Genomic DNA, 26,389 nt, shown 5'->3' with positions numbered 1-26,389 from the left:
ACACTGCCCTGTACACGGTGTAGCTCTGTGCGGACTGTGTGTGGCTCTTAAATACACAGTGCGATGGGGTTCCCGCTCCTTCCTCTTTCTGAAAACCTCAGTCCCGAAACCACCTGGCAGGAGCAAGCACGGAAGACACCCATACGCGGGGCAGGAGGGGGCCTGGACATGGGGATGGGCCGGTGTCCCCAGGAAGGGTGACACGGAGGGGTGCCAGGCCTGGGGTGGGGGTGGGCCCAGCACTGACAGAGGAGAGGCCAAGTGTGCGGGCCTGGCAGGGAGGATGGGCTCCATCAACGTGCTAGACAAATGGTGTTCAGGGGCCGATGGCACCAGAGCCCCGAGAGACTGAGGCCCGAAGCACAGACCCTGCACTCCAGTCACCGGGACAGCCCCGAGACGGGAATGACAATCAGGGGGAGGGGTCCGGGAGGGAGCCCAAGTCGGGAGGGCGAGAGCAGAGGGGCGAGCCCTCGGGCTGAGCAGGTGACGGGGAAGGCGTCGGGCCCACGGCGGAGGGCGGACCCCCAGGTGCCGGAGAGGCCCCCGCCCCGCTGCCAGGCCCTCCACTCAGCAGCGGCTCGAAGGCAAAGCGCCCTCCTCCCCACTATCTTTCCACCGAGCCTGGCCTTATGTTTCCCTCGTCAGTTTACAACTCCCAACCTGCCAATCTGAAACTTCCATTCCAGTTGGTGTAAAAGTCAAGCAGATCAGCAACGCCTTCTCCCCATCACCTGTGACAGGACCAGAACTTCCCCGGCTGCGGCCAGACACCCACCGTCCCCGGCCATGGAGCATTCAGAGCGAACACTGGCTCACCTGTGCTCTCAGCCACTTCAGAGAAGTGATACTTTGAGCAAAGAGGGGAAGAACGTTCACTTGAGACACAAACATACTGTGAGCCGCGTGCATATATATTTATTTAATTTTTAGATAATTTACATCCCTTTGAAACAAGTAAAACTCTGAGACTAAAATAATACATCCGTCTGAGGTTCTCTCAACAAGGGACCCCGAAGGACACCTCCGAGAGGGCTCTGGACTGCCAAGTGTTACCCCCCAGCCCTCGGGGACGGCTCTCTCCGCAGACCACCACCGGGCATGGCGCCGAGGCCAGGCTCACACCCGCCAGGCCCGACCTCCAGGCTTCCTGGAGCTGGGAACGGCCAGAGCTGTGTCTGCTGCCCTGTGGGGCCAGGGTGGGATCACTGCAGCCACCAGGAAACGGAAGACAGAAGCGGCCTCGGCGAAGTCACAACGCCGATGAAGGGTGAGCTGGCCGCACGGGGACACGCGGGAGAAGGGCTGGGCGTCCTCAGGCGCAGGCTCCCAGGGCACGAACTGAGTGCTCAGGTGCCGCCCTCACCTGACGAGCTGAAAGCTGGCCGGCCCTGGACAGTGGGGTCATCACTTGTACAGAGCCTGAGGCTCAGGCGCCTCTCCAAGGGAACAGAGCCTCCCTGACCCTAGCAGCAGCAGCCCAGGATGCTGAAGGCAGGACCAGGACGCAAGGAAGGGGGACGGTCCAGGGCAGGAGTGAGGAGGGGGCGTGGCACTGCCAGGCTCACCCCAACACTGGCACTGAGAAAGGGCTAAAGGCCCCAGCTGCGTGTCCCCGGGCCTCTCCGCCACCTTCGTCACATCAGAGAGGCTCATGACCGCGTCCGCCCAGGGGAGATGGTGCAGGTCTGGTGGCAACACTGTCGCCAGCAGCAGCTACGAGGAACAGAGCGCAGTGTGTGACACCCAGGCCTCACTTTCCCTTCTCCTTCCTCTTGCTCTTCCTCTGGCCGGTCAGCTCGTCCAGCTTCCTGTCCAGCCTCCTCTGGAGCTGGGCCCTCTTGGCAGGGTCCAGGGACCTGTCCTTGGTCCCACTACCAGCGTAAAGGACTCCTTCCTGGCTGATCCTCTGCCGGGCATGGGTGCGAGCCCTCTCCCCACAGCCGTGGATCTGGGGGGACAGGACAGTCAGCACCAGGCCAGGTAGGGACGAGGCCCCCAGGGCTGCCATCACAGGGCTGGGGACCATGAGCCCCAGCACAGACCTCGGAGGGGCTCCCTACTCTTCCTGCACATGGACCCTCACCTGCAGGCTGGCGGGGGGAGTAGGGAGGGGACCCCACACCCTGGCAGGGCTGGCGGCTGGAGCCCAAAACCCATCCTGCAGCCCTTTCCTTGCCTCAGCCCAGACAGTCCTCCGAGCCGAGGCCAGTGCGGGGCGGGTCCCCACACCTCCCCGGCAGGGCGATGTCATGCCACTTAGGTGGCATTTAAGGTGTCAGCACACTCGGCGGAAACGGCACTGTGCGGGTCAAGTGCCTTTCCACCTGATTAGCTCACGGGCACGTCTCCCAAGGAGGAGCATCGTCAGCTGTGGATTCACACAACCCAAGTGCCAAGTGCTCCACAGCTCACACCAGCTGACTAATCCCCGCTAGGGCGGGTGTCACATGCTGCGCTTCAGTGAAGCTCCAGCCCGACTCCTTCCAGGAGGAGGGAGGAGGGAAGAAGAGCTCACTTGGCTTCTCCAGGTGCCGGCACCACGTCCAGTGCTCAGCACACGTGTTCTGTGATTCCTTCTAGAAAGCAGAGGAGCAGCCTGAACCCACTAAAGCCTGTGCTTCCTCCACTGCCCAAAGGAAGGGTGTTTGCCTTGGAAACCGCGAGGTAGGTCCCAAGTTCAGGCCCAGCAAGATCCCAGGACAGGCAGCTGGTCGGCTCCTCTGGCCCCGTGCAGCTTCCCCGAGCCCCCTGGGCCCGCGCCCCCGCCTGGCACCCGTCCTTCCTCTGCCCCTTCTGGGCACCCTCGCCCGCAGCCCTCAGAGACAGACGTGCAGCGGTACCCCGTCCACGTGGCCCAGGACCCCAAACCCACCGCCTCACGGCAGCACCAAGGAACACAAGCTATGCATGTGACGGGAGCCGGCACCCAAAGCCCTCGCCTGACCATTTCTAAACGTTCCACATAAAAGTCTAACATTCCGTGCACCTTATGAGCAGGCATGACCATGGAGAGGCCATGCCACTGTTGAGGAGGGCCAGCCTCTCACCCCGGGCTTTCTGGGTTCAGAGATGAGCAGAGCCACCCAGTGGGTGGCAGCCACGCCCCCCGACCTGCAGAGGGACTCGCTGGGACAGACCTAACCCCTCCACGACGGCGTCGCCTGCCCCTCCTCCCCCTTCCGAGAGCCCCACTGCCACCCTCCCACCGCCCAAACCAGAAACCCAAGGGCCACTTTGGGTCTCTGACCTCTTCTCATCCTTGACATACCACCAATTTAAGGGGCTCCAAATTCATCCCCATCCCCAGGGAGACCCTTGAGGTCTCTGGCCCACATCCCTGCAGTCACTTCCCGCTGCCTCCTGGCCTCACCTGCAGGGCCACTCAGTCTCCGGCTCACAGCTCTGCTGAACCCCCCACGCTCCCCACTGTCCTCAGGACCAGGCTTGACCCCTCGAGGCAGCTTGTTAGGCCCTCCTGGGCCTGGATTCTCACCCTCACACATGACCCCCAGTGGCCCAAATGCCCTGCAGCCTCTCCCCAGGATTTCCGCACATGCCACCCAGCCCAGTTCCCTGCCTGTCACCTGTCAGGTCTCAGCCCATGTTACTTCCTCCAAGAAGTCCACTCTGATGGGCAGCTTGGCAGCCCCGCTCCGTGCTGCCACCTCTGGGTCCCTCTTTGGAGCACACGATACCATGTGCTAGCCTCTTATCGGCTCCCTGCCAGGCCCTGCACCTCCCAGGGCAGAGATGAAGTCTGCTCTGGCCCCCAGCTCCCCATGTCTGGCAGAGGCCCTTCCCACTCATATGCACTCAAGGAACAAACGAAAATGCAGCCAGGCTGCCAGCCCACTTCAGACCGTGGGCCAGAGGCCCCCTCCCACCTCTGCTAAGTTAACCCACTGATCGGTCCCCAGGACACTGGAATAAAATCTCCTGTGCCTGAGCTCCCGCCAACTCAGCTGTAACTCAGCGCATCTGGTGTTTTACTTGCTTGTGCCCTGATGTGCTCTAAACAAATCATGAGTCAGTGTTGGCTTTGAGACACTGAGAGTTTACAGCCCGCTTCTGTCTCCGTTTGGAGCCCGTCTACGGGGAACAAAGCCCGCCACCCCTGCCTCACCCTGAGCCCGCAGTGGGCTGCGTACCTCGGGCAGGTGGTGGCTGAGGCAGTACCGGCGGCCGCAGTGCTGGCAGAGCTGGCCCAAGGTCGCGACACTGGCTGTGCACTTGGCAAGGCCACAGGTGTTATCAGCCTTGATGGCGGCCGAGACCAGGGCGTCGAAGTCCTCCTCGGCGGGCAGATCCATGGCTGCGAGTCCTGCAGGGAAGGGGCGTCACTCAGATGGGGAAGGACAGAGCAGCAGAGGAGAACAGTCCTGCTGGGCCCGCAGCAGCTTCCTGCCCTCGGGGTCACAGCGAGCGAGCAGCTGGACACTCACTCCAGCGGGGTGTCCGCCCTTCACTGAGCCAAGGACCAGGTGCCCGGCGGTGTGGGCTCGGGCACGGGCTCCTGGAAGGGGCTGGCAGGGCACACAGCGTGCCTCTGAAAAGTGCATCCTCTTATATCCAGAAAAGCACTTAAATAAGATATTCCTTTGTCATTAACTATCAAGACAAAAACCCTAAACAAATGAGGGCGCCACACCGGGGAAATGGTGAATTGTGGCCTGTTCACAGGCCCCGGGGTTAGGACACCATAACGTCTATAACCAGATGCACAGAAATCTCCTAAAGTTGCAGGAAAACGCTCAAGAGTGGAAAAGAGACGCGATTATGTATAGTCATAGTTCTACAACGTACACACACGTGTGACAGACACAGACTCGGAGACGGGATGACACACAGGAAACCATGGGGAGGAGTCTCCCGGCAGCTGACGCGGATCGTCTGGGGAGGAAGAGGCAGGACGAGCTGGCGCAGCACGTTCCCAGCTGTTCTCCATGAAGGGCCCTGAGGCGGCCAGAACATAGGTCCCAGCGGCTGACCTCGGGGGGTGGGGGGCACACGAGGAGAACTGTGATGCCTCCCAGAGCCCCATTCACCTGCAAGTGCCTCGTCCACGGTGGCCGTTTCAGTCCTTCGAGGCAGACACTACTTAGCCACGGTCACCTGTCCGTGGGGACACGCCCCCTACCCCGTGCCACCAGATGGGCTATGAAGCTGATGCTTGGCCACGCCCCTCAGAGCAGTTCCAGGAGGCGGGAGATGGCCCGGGAGGCACCCATGGAAGAGAGTGATCAGGCCACAATCCAAAACAGTCTTGTAAACGTGGTGCTGGCCGCCTGTCCTAGAGGACTCACACCCGCCCAACCCTCCCACGGGACAGGCAGGGCCGCCCGGAGCCCCCGGGCAGGGCCCGTGCAGACGCCGCGGGGCAGCCAGGGGCTGCATTCGGCCGCCCCTTTGCTGGTGGGCCTCCAGCCATGGCCCTGGGGTCTGCTTAGGCTGCGCCCTACTTCTCAGCTGCTGGGACATCGGCACAGAGCTTGGAGACCCCGGACTGCACAGGTCACATACGAGCCTGAGGGGCAGATGGCTTCTGAAGGTGGCTGCTCAAAGAAACGCTTCAAACACCGAGTAGAGCCAGCATCCCTGAGATGGGACAAAATCTCCCCTGGGCGCTCTGTCCTCAAACAACCACGCCTCACACCGTCCTCCGGAAGGCAGGCAGGTCCTCCGCTCACACGCCCGGCTCCCGCCCCCAGGGCGCTCACAGGCCCTCAGCCTGGTTTAAAGAGGAGAGGAGCGTCTCTTTCCCAGCCAGAGCCCCGCTCCTGGAGGGCGAGGTGGTGTCAGACTTGCTCACCAGAACAAAGCCTGGCACGCAGGAGCGCAGGAGCGCTCACTAAATGTCGTAGAGGGAATTCAGACAGGGCCTCGGGCCCTGGGAGGCCGGCTCTGAAACAAGAAGCCTACTTGTGCAGCTCTGCTCAGAGGAATTCAGTGACACGGAGAACGAGACCAGCTCCACGGTCTTGCCGAGAGGGAAATGGCTCTGACGAGAGCTCACAGAAGTTTCCAGAAAATCCAGGCTGTGACCACCAGGTCTTAGAGCTCCGTGCCCACAGATGCTCAATCAAAGTGCAGGCTGAGGGCAGAACAAACGGCCCACGGGCGACCCCGCAGAGAGCCAGCATGGCACAGGATGTGACAGCGGGGCACGCAGCCTGCCTGGGACACTGTGAGAGCCCGTGGAAGGAGGGTTGGGGTCCGTGACCGCCCTCCCATCCGGAGGGCTCCCGTGCCCGCCCCGCCTGCTCCTCTAGGCCCTGGCCCTGCAGCAGAGGCCCTCCAAGTTCTTCCAACCTGCCAGTTCCTGCACGAGGCCACTGCCCTCAGGGAGCTCAGACCACACACAAAACGCAGCATCAGGGCAACGGCACCACCAGGCGGATCGCAAGTGGGGTGGAGCAAACTGCCTGGTTAAGGGGACCCCACAACTGTGTTCTCGCCAGTTGACCGACTCACCTTTTGCTCCTTTCTTCTTCTTTTCTGGTAACTTCCGCAGCCCTGAGCCCGCGGCCTGCGGCACCTCCCTGGTCTGCTGCTCCTGCCGGCCCCTCGCCCTCTGCAGCCTTTCCAGGTGTAGGGCCCTCAGGTCCAGCTGGTCCCGGCTGCCCGGGCCCCTGATGGGGGCCTCCGTCTGCTCCGGGCTGGGGGGCTCCGGACAGAGTGGGGCCTTGCTATCGGTGCCGGCTGGAGGCGGAGGAGCTGCGGGGGTTGGCAGGACTCTCTTGCTCACAGTTATGAACCTCTCCTTCCCTTCACCAGAGCTGTCGTGCCTCAGCCCCAATTCCTCTGCTATCTGATGGACCCTCATCCTGTCGTGCGAATTCAGGGACGCAGGAAACTCCAATTGCGTTTCCTCACTCGCCACAAACTCCGCTATCACAGCCCTGAAGTGGTCTGCGCCATCTCTTCGGGCTCCCTCGGGGCCACCTCCATTGACGCTGGGCTGAGCACGGGCCTCGGAGTCCAAGGGCACCCCGCCCTGCTTCTTCCGCCCTGGCCGGGCCCCCACGGGCTGCTGGCTCCCAGGGGCCTTCCTGGCAGGCGCAGCTGAGCCCTGGGGCTTCTCCCCAGCTGGGCCGTGGACCTGGGGACTCTCGTGGGAGTAGTTTTCAGGGACAATGTCGTCCAGGTACTCAAAGGCCGTGCGCACTTCCCCGTGCTCTGTGAAGTAATCCACCAGGGTCTTCAGGAAGGCGTGGTTACTGACAGTGTGGGAATCGCAGACGACCGCCACATGGCGTCGTGCACGGGTGACGGCAACATTGATGCGTCGGTCCTCAGCAAGGAAACCAACTTCACCTACAAAAGAGCCGGGGTGAGTGGAGGGTAGCAGAGACTAAGGAACAGGAATCAGGCTCTTCCCCCGAGTCAGCAACCATCACCCGAGAAGGCCCATCTTGCCGCTCCGTCAGCCTCCCCGGCACCACACCCCCACCCGAGCCACGGGGCCACGTCCACTCACGCGCCACCACCTCCAGCACGGTGCCACAGTACCTGAGGGGGCTCCTCTCCAGTTAGTACAAATGCCTCTCCCTACGCCCTGGCCTGGGAGACAGCCCCAGGGACGGGCTGTGGCTGAGACACGAGGGCAGTGCAAGGGGCGTTCCAGTACCTTCCTTCTCATCTGCTTCCAACCTCATACTGCACACGAGTGACAAAGCCCCTGAACCAACAACTGTTCCTGGGGACAATCTTCTCACCAAATGGAGCAGGCACCAGCCCTGACAGCATGAAGCCATGCCCTGAGGCTAAGTGCACCCTGAGGCCAAAGGACGAGCTCTGGGTTTAGGGCCGCACCTCCGCAGCGGGGAGCCCAGGCCCCCCCAGCATGCCGAGCTCCCAGCCCACCGCCCTCTCTGGTCTCTAGGCCCCCACGCTGTCCCGCCTGCTGGAACACCTCTCCCCACCCGCCAACATTGCTCATCCTGCCGCGCTGCGCTCAGGTCACCTCCTAGGACCACTTCTGCCACACTGGGCGCTGGTCCCGAGCGGGTAACCACAGGGGCCCTCGGCACACCGCTCTCACCGCCGGCTGTCCCGTCGCTCTCCCGCCTGACGCTGAGCTCGGAGGACAGAGACCGCGCTCCACCGCCACACGTGCAGCAGCAGAAATCCTTCCTTTTGTGCTCCCCTGGAGGACCCTGACAAGCGCTACGCACCTTTCCTGTTGGATCTGACAAAGGACAGTATCACGGCCTCCTTCTCCCGGCCCTGGAAGCCATCGACGGACTTAATTTCAAGCTCGGGGTGTCTGTGCGCCAGGCTCTGTCTGAGCAGGTCCACCTGAAAACAAAGCAAGGCCGTGGCCTCCTCACAGCCCAGGTCAGGAGGCTTGGACACCCGGCCCTTCAACTCAGCGGAGGCCTCACACAGCAGAGCTGCCAAGTCCCTGGGGAAGCCCAGCAGGAGCCTCGGGGGTGACGGCTTCCAAGATCCGCCCTTCTCCCAGGTGCACGTGAACCGACAAAATAACACATGGAACGGGTCAGATGTGACCCCACACCCCGACACTGATGTTTCACCACATCTTTGGCTCATGACAACCATCCCCTCACACAGCCCTACATAAGATGCCTCTAAACCAGGATGCCAGCATCCACCAGCCTCATAGTCCTTTGAAGCAGGTGCATTTTTCCTACCAAAGGAGATAGGCTTTGCTTCATAAGCACACAGACACTAAGAGGAAAATGTGAGAAAACCCAAGAAAAGGGTGATGCCTGTTGCTTCTGCTGGCCCACCACCTGCACCCTTCTCCAGGCGACAGCGGCACCCAACTCTCCTTAAGTGCTATGCTCAGCCCTACGGTGTTCCACAAGCTGGGAGGGGCAAGACCCGGCTTTCAGCCACATGACGTGCTCCAGGGTGGGACAACCTGAGCCAGACCAGGAAAATTCAAAGCTGAGACTCCTGTGGGAAACCACGTAAAAAGATAGGCTGCCCCCCAGGACTGCCTGTCAGGACAACGTCAGCCTGAGGCTGCCCAGCCACCCGGGAGAGCAGGCTGACAACGAAGCCAACGTGGGGAGCCGGGCGAGGGCTCAAGACGGGGCAGGACAGGTCAGACAGAGGCTCCTGCTGATGTCATCTGAGCCCTGGATCCAGTCCTGATGTGTCAATCCCAGCCTGGAGTTCTTGGTCACAAGAGCCCAGAAATCACTCTTTTTCTTTAAGCCCCCCAGGGCGGCTAAGTGGCACAGACACGTGCAGAGACGGTAGTGGGGAGGGGTGTGCTCTCGCACCTGCAGGTTGTATGGAGTGATGACAGCAATGTCGCCCGCTCGGACGCCAGCGTCCACCAGGGCCTGGACGTGCAGGCTGACGAGGCGCGCTTCGCCTGGGGAGTGAACAGTCTTCAGTACGAGGGCCGTGTGAGCTGACACCCATCACCCTATCATCAACGCTGAACCTCCTAGGCGCTGTGCTGTCTGTTCCAATGACCTTGCCCTGTGCCTGAGGCAGCTTCCCAGGAGCTAGTACCCTGAGGCAGGGGCTGCTAGATGGAGTACAGGATGCAGGAGGCCCAGCTGAAGTGTGCCTCCTTTCTGACGGAAGCTGGACCAAGCATCCTGTTTCCCTGGCAGGCCTGTGAGCGAGGGTCTCATCCCAAGGCCGAGCCAGGCAGTGCTAGGCCGCTTGGTCCACAGCGAGAATACACGATGCTGCCCGGGCTGACCTGCTCTCTTGAACCGGTCCTGCCTGTCCATTTAGGAGAAGACTGATCATGCCCAACCTCTGCGGGCGTCTGGCTCAGGACCCCTGCCGGCTCCCCCGCCACATGCCCCCACCTCCTCTCCCCCTCCCTTCACTCAGCTCCTCCCCGAAGTGGGCAACTAGAGGGGCTTCTGTTTTTAAAGAGGAACTCAGGTCTATTTAAACAAAACAGCTAACCCTTTCCAAACAAGCTCACCAGGGTTCCCTTTAGACTGATCATCCTCCTCTTCCAGTTCAAACAGCCCGCAGCCGGCCGTGTCCACCAGCAGCAGAGGAAGGCCCGTCTCCTCCGTGGCAGCCACTCCCGGGAGATCTCTGCACACGGCCGGAGACAGAACATGTGAGGCCACGGCGATAATGCAGCTCTGGGGTCCAAGAAACAGAGCCCGCACTTCCCTTCCTCCCCGCGGCACAGGCCCTCCCACAGGAGAGCGGGGTGCACAACCAGCACGAGGAGCCACAGGTGGAGCAGCCCAGCCCAGCACCCAGCATGACAGACACTGCGTCACTCACCGCAGGAGGTGCCCGGCCACAGAAGGGTGGGCTGTGAGCTGCCCGCGGTACAGGGCCTGCGAGGCCCACTGCATGATGGCTCCGTGCATGCGGTACTGCACCGTCAGTGTCCGCACCGTGCTCCCGCCGTGCTCCTCCGCGAGGCGCTCCATCAGGCTGAGGGACAGCCCCGCCAGCGCAGCCCTGTGCCCGGGGAGGAGAGAACAGGGCAGGAAGGCCTGAGCCCCCGAGTCCAGCTTGAAACTGGGGACGATGGAGGAAAGCAGCCCCCAAACCTCAGACGCAACTTGTCCCCACTTCTGATCTGGTCCTAATCCTGGGACCTGAGAACGTGTGACTTTATGTGGCCCCCACCGAGGGAACTTCAATTCAACAAGTAGGGGCTGAGTGTGCACCAGGTTCTGAGGCCACAAGCACCACACCACCCAACCCTGGCCTCCAGGAGCCCACAGGCTGGCAGAGCTTATGCCTGGACAAGGAAGGGTAGTGAGCCGGGCAGGGGATGCAAGCAGGAGAGGCACCGAGGTCGGCACAGCCAGCGTGACCAGAAACACCGCCCTGCCCCACTGGGCTGCTGCCCCAGCACCGCACAGCCCGAGCACCTGCTCACACCGCAGGCCGGACGTTCGCAGAAGGACTTGAACTCAGGATTCCTTCTAAAACCGCCACTTAGAGTGCAGCCCCGGGCACGTTTGTGACCTCCGGCCCCACCACCTACAAGCCATCGGTCAGCTGCCTGCTGCCCACGCCCTGCTCGCTGGTGACCTGGGGCAGATGGCTGCCCCTCCCTACTCGGAGAGCCCCATTTCTGGAATAGGTTCTTCTGTGTGGGTGGACTGAACTGTGCCTTCAGCCAAAACATCCCCAGGGTTTTCCCTTCCCCAGAGCGGGAGCTCAGACACCCAGGCAGCTGCCTGCCCAGCACATACCCCTAACTAAATACACCAGCTCTGGCTTCCCAACACAAGCTAGAGCTCCAGTAAGCCCAGGGCTTCCTGCTGGACTTGGGAGGACAGGAAAGGGGGGGGGGCAGAGAAAGGCACTCCAGGCAGAGGGGTCTTACTTGTGAGAGGCTGTGGTGGGGGGCAGCTGCTTGTGGTCTCCGGCCAGGATGCACTTTCTGGCCTGCAGCAGGGGGATCCAGCAGCTGGCTTCCAGGGCCTGGGCACACTCATCGACGACCACGATGTCGAAGTGGCCGTCAGGCAGCAACTTCAGAGGGCCGTCCAAAGAGGCACCTGATGGAAAGCAGAACTGTAAGCCTCTACAGAGGGCGATGGCTGTGTCGTAACAGCTGTCGTCATGCTGACAGAGACACGCAACAAGCTGCAGTTTCACGATCTAGCCTCGCGCTAAGGCCGCGGGGAGTATGTCTGCATCTCGGGACAAAACTTGGGAAGGACATTCAGAAGCTCGTGGTGCCAGCCCACCTGTGTTTAAGGGTAAAGTGGCGTGTCCCTAGCCACGGGCCACTCCAGCGTTCAGTCACCAAAATCAATCACCCCTCTGGGTGACTGGAAGGCTGTCTTAATTCTAAATATTGTCTCTGTATCATTTTCTAAATTTAGAATTTAATTCTCTTCTCAGGTATTTTCTTGGACACACAGAACGTTAACCGCTGAGCATTCACCCAGGGAAAAACCCCCACGTGTCTGACAACACGAGACCACCACCCCGACTGCTCTGACGTGGAACACAGAGCGGGACAGGGGAACGAGGTCAGGTGTGAGCGAGACCCGGCCCCACCCCACACCAACTCTCGCAAACAGTGGTGGGGACTTGAGCAAGCCAGCCAGCCCTGGGGCCTCATCTGCCAAAGTGGGCAACGCCTGTATCTCGCAGGGCTGTTAGGATGGCACATGCTAACACAGCACACAGGTGCCCTGTAACACACACACGATGTTTAAGTACATATACAAAAATGCAGCTTGTGTATTACATATCACGTGTGAAGTGCCTGCCACAAGAAGGTGGGCTTTAGTAAATGCTAAAAACATTAGCTCTTGCCCTTTTCCCTAGGTTACTGACACTGAGATACACACACACACACATGTAAATATAAATGCATATATATTGCTTTATGACTAAAATCTATATGCTGATAAATGTCCTGAGGTTGGCTTTTCAGAGACGGTCAGGGAGAGTGCCTGTAGAGGAAGCAGAATGTGGACCGGGCTCTGGATAACAAAGAGATGTGTTTAGATTATGGATGTGACTTCAGGTGCAAAGGGAAGCATTTCTAGGAAACTCATTCTGGTTTCCCGGTCCAACCAGGAGGGACCTAAAAGGCCACATGCTAACCTTTTCAGCAAGGGAGGGGGGCTGTGATTTCCAGCCAGGGCTGCATTTAACGTCAGTCAGAGAGCTACGTGTAGAAGAATGAAATTAGAACATTCTCCAACACCATACACAAAATACATTCAAAATGGACTAAAGGCCTAAAGGGAGGACCGGATGCTATGAAACTCCTAGAGGAAAACACAAGCGGGACACTCTGACATAAATTGCAGCAATGTTTTTGAATCCGTCTCCTAGAGTAACAGAAACAAAAGCAAAAATAAACAAATGGGACCTGATTTAACTTAAAAGCTTTTGCAGAGCAAAAGAAACCATAAACAAAACAAAACGACACCCTGCAGACTGAGAGAAAATACTTGCAAACAACGTGACTGATGGGGCTTAATTTCTAAAATATACAGACAGCTCATACGGCTCAATAACAGAAAATTAAACAACCCAATCAAAAAACAGGCAGCAGATCTAAATAGACATTTCTGCAAAGAAGATATCCAGATGGCCAACAGGTGCATAAAAAGATGCTCCACATAGCTAATTATTAGAGAAATGCAAAACTACAATGAGGTATCACCTCACACCAGTCAGAACGGCCATCATTTCTAAGCCCGTGTAAGTGCTTACATATAAGTATATAATTGTATAAATATTTCAAAATATATTTATATAATAACAATTTAAAAAAAAAAAGAATGGCCTATCATTAAAAAGTCTACAAGCAATAAATGCTGGAGAGGGTGTGGAGAAAAGGCAACCCTTCTACACTGTTGGTGGGAATGTAAATTGGTGCAGTCACTATGGAGGACAGTATGGAGATTCCTTCAAAACCTAAAAATAGAGTTACCACACGATCCAGCAATACCACTCCTGGGCATATATCCAGAGAAAACTCTTAATTCAAAAAGACACGTGCACACTAATGTTCATAGCAGCACTACTTACAATAGTCAAGACGTGGAAGCAACCTAAATGTCCATTGGCAGATGACTGCATAAAGAAGATGTAGTCTATATATACAGTGGAATATCACTCAGCCATAAAAAAGAATGAAATAATGCCATTTGCAGCAACATGGATAGACCCAGAGATTGTCATACTAAGTGAACGCAGACAAAAAAAGACAAATATCATGGTATCACTTACATGTGGAATCTAAAATATGATACAAATGAGTTTATTTACAAAACAGAAACAGATACACAGACACAGAAAACAAACTTATGGTTACCAAAGAGGGAAGGGAGGGAGGGATAAATTAGGAGTCTGGGGTTAGCAAATACAAGCTACTATATAAAAAAATAGATAAACAACAAGGTTACTGTAGAGCACAGGAAACTATACTCAATATCTTGTAATGAACTATAATGAGAAAGAATCTGAAAAAGAATACGTACGTGTGTCTATGTATGTATTGTGTATGTATGTATAACTGAATCACTGTGCTGTACACCAGAAACTAACCACAACGTTGTAAATCAACGATACTTCAACAAAAAATTTTTTAAAAAGTCAGAGAAGGATGTCAGCAGAAACAGCTGAGTAAGGACCTCTAAAAATCCTCCCCTCCACTAAAGCAACGAGAACACTGACAAAACTATCAGAACCAACCTTCTCAGAACTCTAGAAATTAACCAAAGGCTTGCAGCAACCCAGGAGCATCTAGTCCAAAAAATGGCTAACCCTGGGCAGGACGAGTGGGCTCCGTGGTCCCTACGCCCAGGCACTGCTCCCTGGCTCCTTGGTGGCCTGGAAACAAATGGCCTGTGATCACAGTGGCAATCAGCAGCCTGACTCGTGGGGGGACAGAACTCCTTCCAAGCCCCATCCCCAAAGAACTGCCACCATCACAGCCGTCTGCTGGTTCCCTGGAAGGTCCCACTGGCAGGACCGTCTTTATCTGACCTGACTTGGAGCTTGGCCACTGCAAACAGCCCTCTCCCCGGGGCTGCTGGTGGAAAGCAACCAGAGGCCAGTGCTGCACACCAGTGCTCTGGGAGGCAGTGGATAACAGCTGGAGCAGAAGGCCACACTCATGAAGGGCTGTGTGCTGCTCGGGGAAGACCCAAGGAGGCCTTGAGCGCTCACACCTGGCTCACCCTGCAGCTCTGTGCCAACAGAAAATGAAGGCTGGGTCAGAAGTCGCCTGGCTGAGCGCTACAGTGCTCCCCAACACACACAGAACTCTCGACAAAGACCAGCAGACTTACTGGTCCCAGGACTTCAAGGGCGTCTATCTAACCATTGCCTGACCACAAAGCCAAGTGAGCAGGGGCTGCAGCGGCCACTCGGGACGCAGAGCACAGACTTCACAGAACCAGCTCAGGAAAACCACTAGACAAGCACCAACAACAAGGAGCAGCAACAACCCTGGGGAGGGAAGAGAACCTCACCTCCAGAGCTACCACGCTGTTCTTCAAAATACTCAGTCTCCAACAAAGAAATCACATACAAGGAAACAAAGTAAGGCCCAGATACAGACAAAAGGAAACTGATGGAAACCGTCCCTGAGAAAGCCCAGTGCTGGCTTACCAAGCAAAGACTCTAATACCAGTGACTTTAAATATGATCAGAGCAAAAGGAAGTCATAGCTGATGAAATAAAAGAATATGTAAGGATAACGTCTCACCAAATAGACTCTCCATAAAGGGCCAGGATTTTTTTTTAAGCCCTGCAGCTGAAAAGCACAGTAACTGAAATTCACTGGACAGGCTACACAGCAGATCTGAACAGGAAGACCCAGCGAACTTGAGGACAGGCCAACTGAATTATTCAGTCTGAGAAACGGAAAGAAGAACGAACGAAGGGAAACGCGCAGCGCCTCAGAGACCCTGGCGCGCCGTCACACACATTGACACACACGCAACAGGGGTCCCAGAGGGAGAGCAGAGAGCGAGGGGCCGAGAGAACATCTGAAAATAAATGACTGAAAACTTCCCAAATCTGATGAAAAACAATGCTCACATCTAAGAGACTCAACACACTCCGAGTGGTTCCCTCAGAGGCAGCTGCACCGAGGCTCACAGTCAAACGGCCAAAAGGCAGAGAAAGGAGCGAGAGAGAGGCAACCTGTCCCTACGGGGGTCCTCGGGGCGATGAACGCCGCCTTCCCGCCAGAAACCGCGCAGGCAGGAGGCAGCGGGGACATGTTCACAGCCCAAAAGAAGGAGGCTGTCAGCCGAGAATTCTGCCTCCAACAGACAGTCACTCAAACACAGACAGGAAAAAAGACACCCCAGAGAGGAGCCGAGGCCCGCCCTTCAAGAAATGCTGAAGGGCGTCCTTCAGGGGGAGATGAAGGACGCCAGACAGTAACTCCAGTCCACAGGAAGCAGCGAAGAGGCCGCCAGGGGCAACGACGCAGGGAGACACAGAAGGCGGCAGCACAGTATTTCTGTAGCTCTTTTCTTGTCCTGTCTGACTTAAAAGACAACTGGGCAAAGCAATGATCACAAAGCGAAGCAGAACCCGGACTCTGTTCCTTAGCGCAGGTCCCACGAGAGGCTGCGGCAGACAGACCCCAAGGCGACCCCCGTGCCCCCGGCCTCCTGGTACTCACACCAGCTATGACCCCCAGTGCCTGGCTTCTAGCCCACAAGACCTGGCAAAGGTGATGGGGTGTCACGTCGTGATAACATTACACAAGGTTATAACCCGGCTGGCTAGAAGACTGTTGCTTGCTAGCTTTTAAGAACCAAGTGGCCGCATTAGAAAGGTTGAAAGCAGCTAAAAGTTGTCTCCAGCTTAAGCGGCTACTTTTAGACCAGACACAGTAGATTTCAAAGAACATGACTAGGGATAAAGAAAGTCGTTCCACAATGAAAAACTGACTGACTAATAAAGAGAACAACATTTACGCCCCTGATAAAAGAGCGACCGAGGACATGGAGCAAACACTGACAGAACTTCACGGAGAGACAGACAAACCAAATAGTCGCAGGTGATTTCGACACCCCTCTCTCAACAAGCGACAGGACACGTACACAGAAATCGGAGAGGACGCAGATGCGCCGTCAGCCATGACGACGCTCCAGCAAGACCGGAGAGCACACTCTTCACTCACAAAGCCCATATTCTGGACCGTAAAGTAGGTCTCAAGGAAATGACCCAAGTTGCACACAGTATGTCCTCCGCCCACAAGGAGCTAAATCAGAAACCAGTGAGAGGAAGATGGCCGGAAAATCCCCAAACATTTGGGAAGAAAATAACACACTTCTAAACAATCATGGGTCCAAAAAAATTAAAAGGGAAATGAGACAGTGTTTCACAATGAATGAAAACGAAAACACATCAGGATTTACGAGATGCTGTGAACGCAAACACGTGGGAACCCGTACAGCACTAAATGCCCACAGTGTGAAAGACAGCAGGTCCCAAGTCAGCATAAGCCAATGCCCTCAGCTCCCACCTGAAGACAACAGAAATCGAGAAGCGAATTAAAACCAAGTAAGCAGAAAGGGACACAGTAAAAATCAACGCTGAAATCAACAAAACACAAAACGGGAAAACAACAGAGAAAAACCAGTGAAGCCAAAAGCTGGTTCTCTGAGATCAATAAAATTAAGAGACCTCTTGCCAGCACACGTCAGGAAAAAAGAAAAGGACACAAAGCACCGATATCGGAAACAAAAGCAGTGACGTCGCTACAGATGCCACGGACGCCTTCAAAATCACAGGGGGACCCTACAGACAACTTTGTGCCTATAAATTTAACAATTTAGATTAAATGGACAAATTCCTTGAAAGACACAGGCTGGCTCACTCAAGAAGAAACACACTGAATATTTCATTTCAATTAAAGAAATGGAATTTGCAGTTGAAAACCTGCCCACACAGAAAACTCGAGGCCCAGAAGAGCCCCACTGGCACGTTCTACCCAGTTTCAAAGACAATTCCACAAACGGGTCCCAGAAGACCCAGGAGGGGGGCACGCCCGCCGGCTGCGCCTCACCTGTGTTTGTGGCCAGGACCACGCAGGCGGCCGTCAGGCTCTGCAGGGTAGCCGCCTCCTCACGCTCCTTCAGCTCTTTCCTCAACAGCCTGATCTCATTTCGAAAATCACTCCTCTCTCTCTTGTCCTGGGTCTTCTTGTTTTTCAACTACAATGAAAAGCAGAGGGCACATCAGAATTTTGATACAACCTCAGACTTACTTAGCTCTTTTTAATTTGCAAAGGGCTTTTTTTTATGGTCACTTGCTCCACTTCCATGAGTCCCTTAAAAGGCGCTAAAAGGTCAAAAATCTTTCCTGAAGGAGCAACAGATCCACGCAGTGGCGTCCTGACCTCAGCACCACTGTCACCTGCACAGCGGAGGGAGAAAGGGAGACTGAGGTCCACGAAGCAGACGGCGTTCTCAACTGGGACCTGAGCGAAGACCAGCGGTCGGACCCCAGCCCCAGTCCCACCCTGAAGAGAGTCATCAGATCTGCTCTCGGGGAAGAAACAGCACCTGCCCACGCCAGGATTTGGGTTTTAGCAGCTTTTACACAAAGAGAGGCCGAGCTTCTCTCAGTATCCATCACCTGTCAAGAGATTAAAGTATTTTCTTCAACCCAAAAAGTGTTTCCCTGGACCCTGCCTTACTTCCACACTCAAAGACACGCAGCCCTCTCCTCATCTGTGGCGTCTGCCTGGAGCACGGAGTCCGGCAGGGGTGACAGGAGGGGTGCCTAACTTCCAGAGAAGAAAATTCCAAAAAGAACTGACTGAAAAAGGAACAAGAAGCGGAATTACTCACATCTGTGAGAGCACAAATCCCATCACCGCGTATTCCTACAGCACCTTTAACCCCGAGTGACACGCGTGTATCCTGGTTTCTGCCCCTGGTGCTTCCGCTACTAACAGGCCCACGGGAACGCCTGCCTCTCCGCACCAGGCCTGTGAGGCCAGGTCGCCGAGGAGAGGAACGTGAGGCAGTGAGACCAGCGGACGGTGAACAAACACCTAAGGGGATGGGGGGACGTGTAAACCAGAGGACCCATGAGCTCAGAAGTACTAAACTGCCCGAGGAAACTCCGTCTCAAACTGGCTTGTCACCTACCTTGTTCTCTTTAGGAGGATCATGTAAAATGGACCCAAAAATTAGGGGCGATACATATTTTCCGAATCTTCATTTTCAGTCTGCCTTTTTTTGTTTGTCAATATTATCCAGCCAACAGGATCAGTACTCACAGAGGGAGCGAAGGGTGGGGGGTGTGGGGGGAGGCTGTTCAGGACCCTGAAGAGGAATGTTTCCCGTAAGACACCTGCTCTCCTCTTCATGAAACTACCTGAAGACAGGTGAGTCCCTGTTAAGAGCCGAGCACAGGTCTCTGTCAAACGTGGGCGTCCCGACGTTTGAAAGGATTAAGTGACTCGCCAAAGGCCAGAGAACGGCGAGAGGAACACAGGCAGACGCCCCGCGCTGCGGGACCGACGGCAGAGGCACACGCTGCACGCAGCGCGGACACAGCGGGGACGCACTCACAGAGACCTGGTCGATGTCCCTCCGGATGTCGGCCACGATCTGGGCGCCATCGCTGCGTGCTAACACCGCATCCAGGGAGTGCCGCTGAATGGACTCCAGGAGCCGTGCGGGGTGCCCCAGGCGCACGATCCTCTGCTTCCACCGGGCCAGACGCTCCACCAGGTTGTCCACGGCGATGTTAGAGGGGGCGCAGCACAGAACCTGCGGAGCACAGCTCAAACTCAGACTCGTGATTTCTTTTTTAATGAAATCACTTAAGTTTACATTAAAGCAAACAGAAAGTCTTCAAGAGAGGTGGGTGGAGCGTGCAACAGTGGGGAAGTGGAAGTGGAAACGCACAGCGGAGAGGGCGGGCGAAGGCAGCCTGGAGGCGCACGTCGCTGCAAGCCGACATGATTTCCAGGCAACCAGGCCTCAGTCTCAGGAGCCTGTGAGCCTTACAAGCCCAGGAAAGTTGACTTGCAACGGGAAGGAATGTGCCCGGAGACAATCAGGGTGGGACATCCGTCTCACCCCTAGTCAAACCGTTTTATCATCTGACAAAGTGGAACCTTTCTGAATGGGCTCAATCCTGCTCCCAAAACTGCAGTCCCACTCTTAGGTGGGGTGGGGCTGGCAGAGGAGGCGGAGGGGGCAGTCCCTACCCACGCCCACCCCTAGAACAGGCAGCCACGGCCAGCCCTCCCAGCACCCTGGCTCCGCCTCCACCCAACCCAGGTGGCCTGGGCACATCTGCGCCACGGCGGGCACACAGGTGCCACAGAAGCACCCAATTAAACCCCCAAATCTGCTTCCTGCCAGTAAGTCATCTTTTACAAGTTTTCAAACATCTGTGCCAAGACACTCTGTGGGAAAGCACTGGACGTGGCTTTGTAACCAAGTGACACACTTCCCTGCAGCTCTAAGGGCCGCAGCTCTGCCCGCAGAGAGGCGAGGCTCAGAGCAAGGGCTCTGGGAGAGGGTCAGCCCAGGTTCAGTCCTGGCTCTGCCACTCACTGCTGAGTGACAGCACACACGACCTTGCTTCTCAGTTTCCTCTATAAATGGGGCCACACAGTCCCTGCACCAGGTCAAAGGAGCAGCACAAGGGAAAGCTTAGGATGATGCCTGGTCTGTAAGAAACACCCAGTGTCACCCTAAAAGTCAGTAGCCAACGTTTATGAACCAGAAATTTTTTTAAAAAGCTTTCCATGTGCTCAGAACCCGTGATGACTCGTGTTGACGCAGATGAGGATAAAAGATCCTTTCTCAACCATTAAAAATATAAGCGAACAATAATGTTATTGTTCACATCTATTATATATGTGGATGTTATATTCCACATCTCAGAAACCAGTGGTATCAATTAACCGGACCATCTGATTAACTGAAACACGTCTGTCCCCCTTGACCTGCCACAGGGCCTCCTCCTGCAGGGCACAGACAGGCTCTGACCGCCCTCATGCCCACAGCATACCCAGCATGCCAGGCAGGGCCTGGACACAGAGCACGGGTCCTGGATGGTGGCCTGGTCTACAGTAACCCAGACCTCAATACCCCAGGCAGACATTCCCAAGCGTGATCCCAGAAGTCGAAAGGGCCCGGCCCAATGCTCAGTCAGAAAACACTCAGGATCGCTCTGGACAAAGCCCACCCGAGCCCAGGCCGGGGCCCCACTGAGCACCTGTGAGCTGCAGCCCAGGGCAATGGGTGCTGATGGGGACCCAGCGCCCACTGCCCACCTTTGAGCCCTGTTTCACAGCTTGAAGAATGATTTCGACCACTGTGGTGGTCTTCCCAGTTCCAGGAGGCCCATGGATGATGGCGAGTTCTTTCTGGGATAGCGCGAACAGAACTGCCTCCTTCTGGGAGGCGTCCAGGGAGGCGTTGCAGAAGGTCAGTGGGGCTGCGGGAGAAGCAGCAGTCAGGACCGGCTCCCCACCACCACCACCACCACCACCACCCGGTGTTTCCTCCCTACACCTGCACAGATGGAGGCGAGCGAGGCACCAAAGACAGAGCTGGACAGCCCAGAGCTCAGCCGGTCAACACAAAACCTGCTTTGTTTCCACGAGCTCTCTCCTGGAACTGGATGCTGCAGCCCGGGGACCACAGGCCTGCTTCCCGAGTCAGGTCTGACTGGAATGCAGCCCCACCCGCCCACTCACACACTGTCCCTGGCTGCTTGCTGATATTTCAGCCCAAAAAACCAAAAATATTTACCATCTGTCCCTTTATTGAAAAAGTCTGCCAAACCCTGCTCCAGAATAACAGATTTTTCTGCAGTAAATATTTCTCAGAACATGTTCATTTCTACCACATTATCCCTTTTTATTTACCCATGAAATGACAAAAACAAAGGACAAAAAAGAATTACTAGTAAATCCAGGGCCTGTGTCTGCTCTGAATCTTCCGAGACCAAGAGTAATTATCTGCTATTAACTACTATATATAAAAATACATATTTCAATTTTAAAAACATGCTAGAAAATAAATACATTTTAAAAAAGGTTAAAAAACAAATTTCTTCCGTATAGCGCAAAGAACTGTATTCAATATCTTATAATAAATTTTAATGAAAAAGAATATGAAAATGAATATATGTATATATGTGCATGAATGGGACATAGTGCTGCACACCAGAAATTGACACGTTGTAACTGACTATACTTAAATTTTAAAAAAACAGTTATCTGCTTTGTATGTGCTGTGCTTCAAAAGCAGACACCGTTGTCCCAGCCTCGAGCCCGCAGCCCCACCACGCAGTGCTGGCCGCACAGAGGTGAGCATGCTGGACCCGTGAGCACCTGGTGCTGACCCAGACAAGTAAGACCGAAACTAACTTGGAAAAAGGAATAGAGCATCCAACCCAAAGTTCCAGCCTGTGTCCCACTCTGCGTCCCTTCTCCCCTAGACAAGACGTTAGCAACAACCAGGACACATCGTGTCCCTTAAAACACAGCAAATAAAGCGCTAATTCTGTGTCCAGCTCACAGCAGCCTCTCAGTAGACATTTGGCAGAAACAGAACATTACTGTAACATGAGTGCTTCTGGGATGTGAGGAAGTACAAAGCAGCCCTGAGCCGAAAGCCGTCACATGGCCAGTGTATTAGCACAGGTGTGACGGGAAGAGGGTGCAGGGTGGCCTTGCTGTTAGAGTGACTGAGGCTATGCTGTAAAAATCGGCAAAGCCCAACATCTAGACGACTGTTAAATTCCGGGCAGCTGCTTAATGAGATGATAAACTCTCAACATGAGGCTCTTCAAGACACTGAAGGAGATGAGAGTGCAGAGGACACACTGTGTATGTGTGTGTGTGTGTGTACACGGATGTGGAGAAACAACCAGAAGAATACACACACACCCGTGAGGCTAACCCTAAACGGCAGGTTTCTGAGTGATTTGTTTCCCTCGTTGATACGCCTCTTTATTTCCAAAGTTCTACGACGAACACATACCACTCTTACAACTAGAAATAAGCTGTCTTCAATTTGAAGGATGCTGAGAAAATAATTAAATGCATTTGGAACTGAGACTTCACATACACACAAAAAAATGCCATCAAGCGTAAAGTACAATCAGCTAGCCTCCGTTTTCACAGGGCACTGAGCTGGAAAAGTCCTGACATTTCAAAATAAAATATTTAGACATATTAGAAAAAAAACCATTTTAAAAAACCAGTGAAATGAGCTACTTCTTTGACATTGAAGGACAGAGTTAGTTCAAGCAAGTCACACAAAGAAACTTATAAGGAGACACGAAGATAGATTTCCTCTCACTGCACATCCTCAAACCCCTGCTAAAACAGCCCACGGTCACAGCATTCTCGATACTGTCCACAGTGATTTCAATCCGAAGAGGAAAACCACGGCTCTTACGTATTTCACTGGCGGGACTGGGGGCTGCTCCCCCGAGAAGGACCTCTATGAGTGAGGATGCAGGGCCAGAATGATACTTCTTTAGGGTAATCAGAGCCCTGCCAGGGGAGAAAATGAAAATTAGGAGCTTAGTGAGAACCAGCAATGAACTCAGAGCCAAGTCCCCGCCCAGTGCGGCCACCCGCAGCCCACCGTCTCATGCGAGGGGTGCGCGGCCGACCCCAGTCCAGACATGCCTGCTTGCTTTCGTCCAGCAGGAGTGAGATGTGTTTAGGGAAAACGTTACTTGTGATTGCCAGTCACACACACTTACTTTTTCAGTCGCTTATAAGTGATGTCATTGGCAAGTTTTAACAGTCTGTAGGAATTCTCTCGGTCCAGACTCAACTGGAGATCATGGGACTCATCAAAGGCCACCGTGACCAGCTTTGGGGTGATCCGGGTCAGGATCCCCGTGGCCAGCTGACCACTTTCGTCATATAGACCCACTATATCGCCTGCAGACACAAAGGCCAGTTACACAGAACAAAGTTCAATGTGAATACCTCATATAGTAAATTTCAGCACATTTCAAATACCGCATCTGTTAGTTTCATTAGAAATGCAATCAGCAGCAGTAAGAAAAGACATTTTTAACTAACATCACACATGAAAATTTACTTGAGCTCAATAAACTATTGAAAACAAACATAACAGTCAATAAAATATTTAAAGTGCCTACTCTGTGCGAGGCACTGTTCTAGGCACTGGTCTGTATTAAGAAAAAAACATGGACCCTGCCCTCACGTCAGGGAGGAGAGGAATAAACACAAAAAACCTCTCAGGTGTCAGTGCCGAGCACCTCAGGAAAGATGAAGCCCTGGGTCGAGGAGACGAGGGTGCCATTTTCGAGTGTGGGAAGGGCCTCTCTGAGGGGTGACAGGTCAGCAGGTGGGCCCTCAGTGAAGCACATGTGGGGGAGAACATTCCAGGGGGAAACAGCGCTGGTGGCGGGGGGCCAGTGGTGGTTTGCTGCCCCCTCAGCTGGACCTCTCACTCCTGTGATAACTGTTCGGGGACTCGCCCATCGCCAGGTGAGTCTGAGGGGCCCCCCCAATGCCAGGGACAGAGCACACCATTCACACCTGAGCCCATCAGGGCTCCACATACCCCCTGGCCAGTGACTGGCTCAGGGATGGACACAGGTCTAGACGACCAAAAGCCTCGTGATGGCTAAGCTGAGAACTCCCTACTGTCATGCTTTCCTCTCCAATTGATCACACGTAACCCGGTCTCCACAATCCACACCTCAAGACAGCAATACTCAGCGCATGCCCATGTCGAAAACGCACAGCGGGGGAGGCGCAGCACAGCGGCAGAGTGCTCGATCAGCACGCAGGAGGCCATGGACTCCGTCTCCAGGACCTCCGTCAAACAAACAGCAATAAGCTAATTACCTCCCCTCACAAAACGAAACAAAATGCACAGACCAGAAGTAAAGCCGTTACTGGGAAGCACAGCGGCAGACGCGCACTTCCTGGGCTCAAAGGCGACCAGCAGCCGTCCGTACAGCCCGGTCCGCTGGCTTGACACCTGCAGCTTCAGCAGACAAACGCCTCGGCTCTGGAGTTCTTTCAGAGACACGTTTTCCTGCCAGGACCTGGGAGACACCCAATGTGGAGACTTCAGTATTTGTACTTTTCCAGTTTTGACTTCCAACCAGGCAGCAGGAAGGCAAAAGGGAGGAAAAAAACAGCTGGAGATCTGTGCATAGGCTCTAAATCTGACCAGGGAAATTCTGAATCAGCCCTCCTCAAACCTGCTCCTCCAAGAGCCCCAGTGCACCCTGGTGCACCCTGAGACAGACCCTTCACTCTCCCTTATCTTTTCTCCTCTCATCCCCACATCCTGGGTCCCACACGTCCCTGAGTCCGACCAGGTCCCTCCCATGTATACCCTGAATCCACTTCTGCCTCTCCCTTGCTGCCACAGCTCTGGCTCAAGCCCACATCACTGATCGTCCAGACTAAACTGAGCCTTCTAACTGCCTTACCTCTGGGTCCTCCCCTTCCAGTCTCCAGAGGCAGCCTAAATGCAAAGCGATTCACTTCCCTGACCTGCTCAACTGCACTGAGGGCCGTCCTCTGCACAAGAATATAACACAAGCTTCTCTGCAAGGCCTTTCTCAAACCGACCCCTGTCCATGTCCCCACAGGTGCTGACTCTGCACTCGGCCCCAGGCTGAGCACTTCACTTAGAAGTCACTGTATTCCCGCCTCACTGGTTTGCAGTGAGAATGCTCCCGTTTTACAGACAGGATAACTAGGGCTGCCAAGTCACACAGCCACACATAATGGGGGATTCGACTAAGGTCGGTATGACTGCAAATGCTCTTAACCTCTGTAATCGAAAACCTTTAAAACAAATCCTCTCAACTTCTGTAGTGCAACAGTTGAATGCAAGCTCTGGAATCAGCCTGCCTGACCTCACATCCTGACCCGACCTGTGTTACCTTGGGCAAGTTACTTAGGCTCTTTATGTCTCAAGCCTCCTTAGACATAAAAGGAGAATTACAGTAACATACTTCACAGGGGTGGCATGAGCTTCAAAGGAATTAACGTACCTCAAGTGCTTTTACAGCCCTGTCTCAGCTCTCAATGTTTCAGTAGTTCAGAAACAAGCCCAACTCTCCAGGGCTCCCGACTTCGCTAGAAGGGCTGCCCTTGGTCCCCACATCTCTTCCAGAAATGCTCCGCCCCCGCATCCACCTTAAATCCCATTGTTCTGCAAGCGCAGCTCGGGGACCACCTCCTCCAGCAAGCCACCCTCAACTTAATGCTCCCCAGGATCAGATGTTCCTCCTCCACGCTCCCACCGCACTGTCTCCACACATACACACACACAGCGTTAGCATGTCACGCTGGAAGGGAACTGTTTACGCTTCCATCTGCCCCTTCTGCTCACACCCAGCCTCTAGGTGACCGTATCCATGACTCTGCCTCACTCGGGGCCTGGCACAGAACAGCAACAAACATTTATCGGGTGGACGAGTAAGGAAGAGGGCTGAGAACACGCTGGGGATCGAACTGGGGAGAGAGACAGAATCTACGAGTCAAAGTTCAGAAGGGGACTTCAGGCGGGGAACAGAAAGGGCTTCCCAAGGGTCCCCAAAACGTAACAGGCTGCCCTGGGGGTGAAGAGGCTTCCATCCCCGGAGGCGGCCGAGCCTCCTCACAGCCGCGGTCGGGACTCGAGGGGCCAGGAGAGCAAATCCCTGCCCCTGGGCGGTCAGGCCGAGCTCCACAGAGGCTCCGCCCGGGGTCTGAGCTGCGGGCTGGGGAAACCGCCGGACCGACCCCGAGAGGCCCGGGCCGGCGGCCGTACCTGCGCTCCTCAACCTCCGCGTCTCTCTCGAGTTCCAGCAGGTCCAAGTGCTTGGTCACGAAGCTCTCCACAGCCGCCGAGGCCATGGCCGCCGCCCGGTCCGGGCCTGGAGCCGCGGAGGTCCGTTTGCCGCAAGGGGCGGTGCTTCCGGCCGGGCCCGGTGCGTC

At 55.3% G+C, this 26,389-nt stretch overlaps 1 protein-coding gene across 4 annotated transcripts; it reads right to left on the bottom strand.

Annotated features, from left to right (window-relative positions):
* Nucleotides 1-893: 893 nt before the first annotated feature.
* Nucleotides 894-26,362, bottom strand: IGHMBP2 (immunoglobulin mu DNA binding protein 2). Of its 4 annotated transcripts, none has more exons than XM_072970484.1 (15): nucleotides 26,223-26,362; nucleotides 24,329-24,498; nucleotides 23,173-23,356; nucleotides 22,860-22,957; nucleotides 20,723-20,886; nucleotides 19,002-19,202; nucleotides 17,486-17,633; nucleotides 11,306-11,480; nucleotides 10,243-10,425; nucleotides 9,926-10,044; nucleotides 9,258-9,352; nucleotides 8,178-8,301; nucleotides 6,475-7,317; nucleotides 4,152-4,324; nucleotides 894-1,716 (listed from the first exon to the last, which is right to left on the bottom strand). In XM_072970484.1, the coding sequence occupies exons 1-15, from the start codon at nucleotides 26,306-26,308 to the stop codon at nucleotides 1,408-1,410; spliced, it is 3,072 nt and encodes a 1,023-aa protein (XP_072826585.1). In that variant the 5' UTR covers nucleotides 26,309-26,362; the 3' UTR covers nucleotides 894-1,407. The 4 variants fall into 4 exon arrangements, with proteins under 4 accessions (XP_072826585.1, XP_072826586.1, XP_072826587.1 ...); XM_072970485.1 differs by having other exon boundaries at nucleotides 19,008-19,202; XM_072970486.1 differs by having other exon boundaries at nucleotides 1,574-1,951.
* Nucleotides 26,363-26,389: the final 27 nt, after the last annotated feature.

The sequence above is a fragment of the Vicugna pacos genome, chromosome 10 (genome assembly GCF_048564905.1).
Source record: "Vicugna pacos chromosome 10, VicPac4, whole genome shotgun sequence".
NCBI classification, from domain to species: domain Eukaryota; kingdom Metazoa; phylum Chordata; class Mammalia; order Artiodactyla; family Camelidae; genus Vicugna; species Vicugna pacos.
Note: the sequence above shows the minus strand (reverse complement) of the source record. Positions and strands in the feature narration are given on the sequence as shown.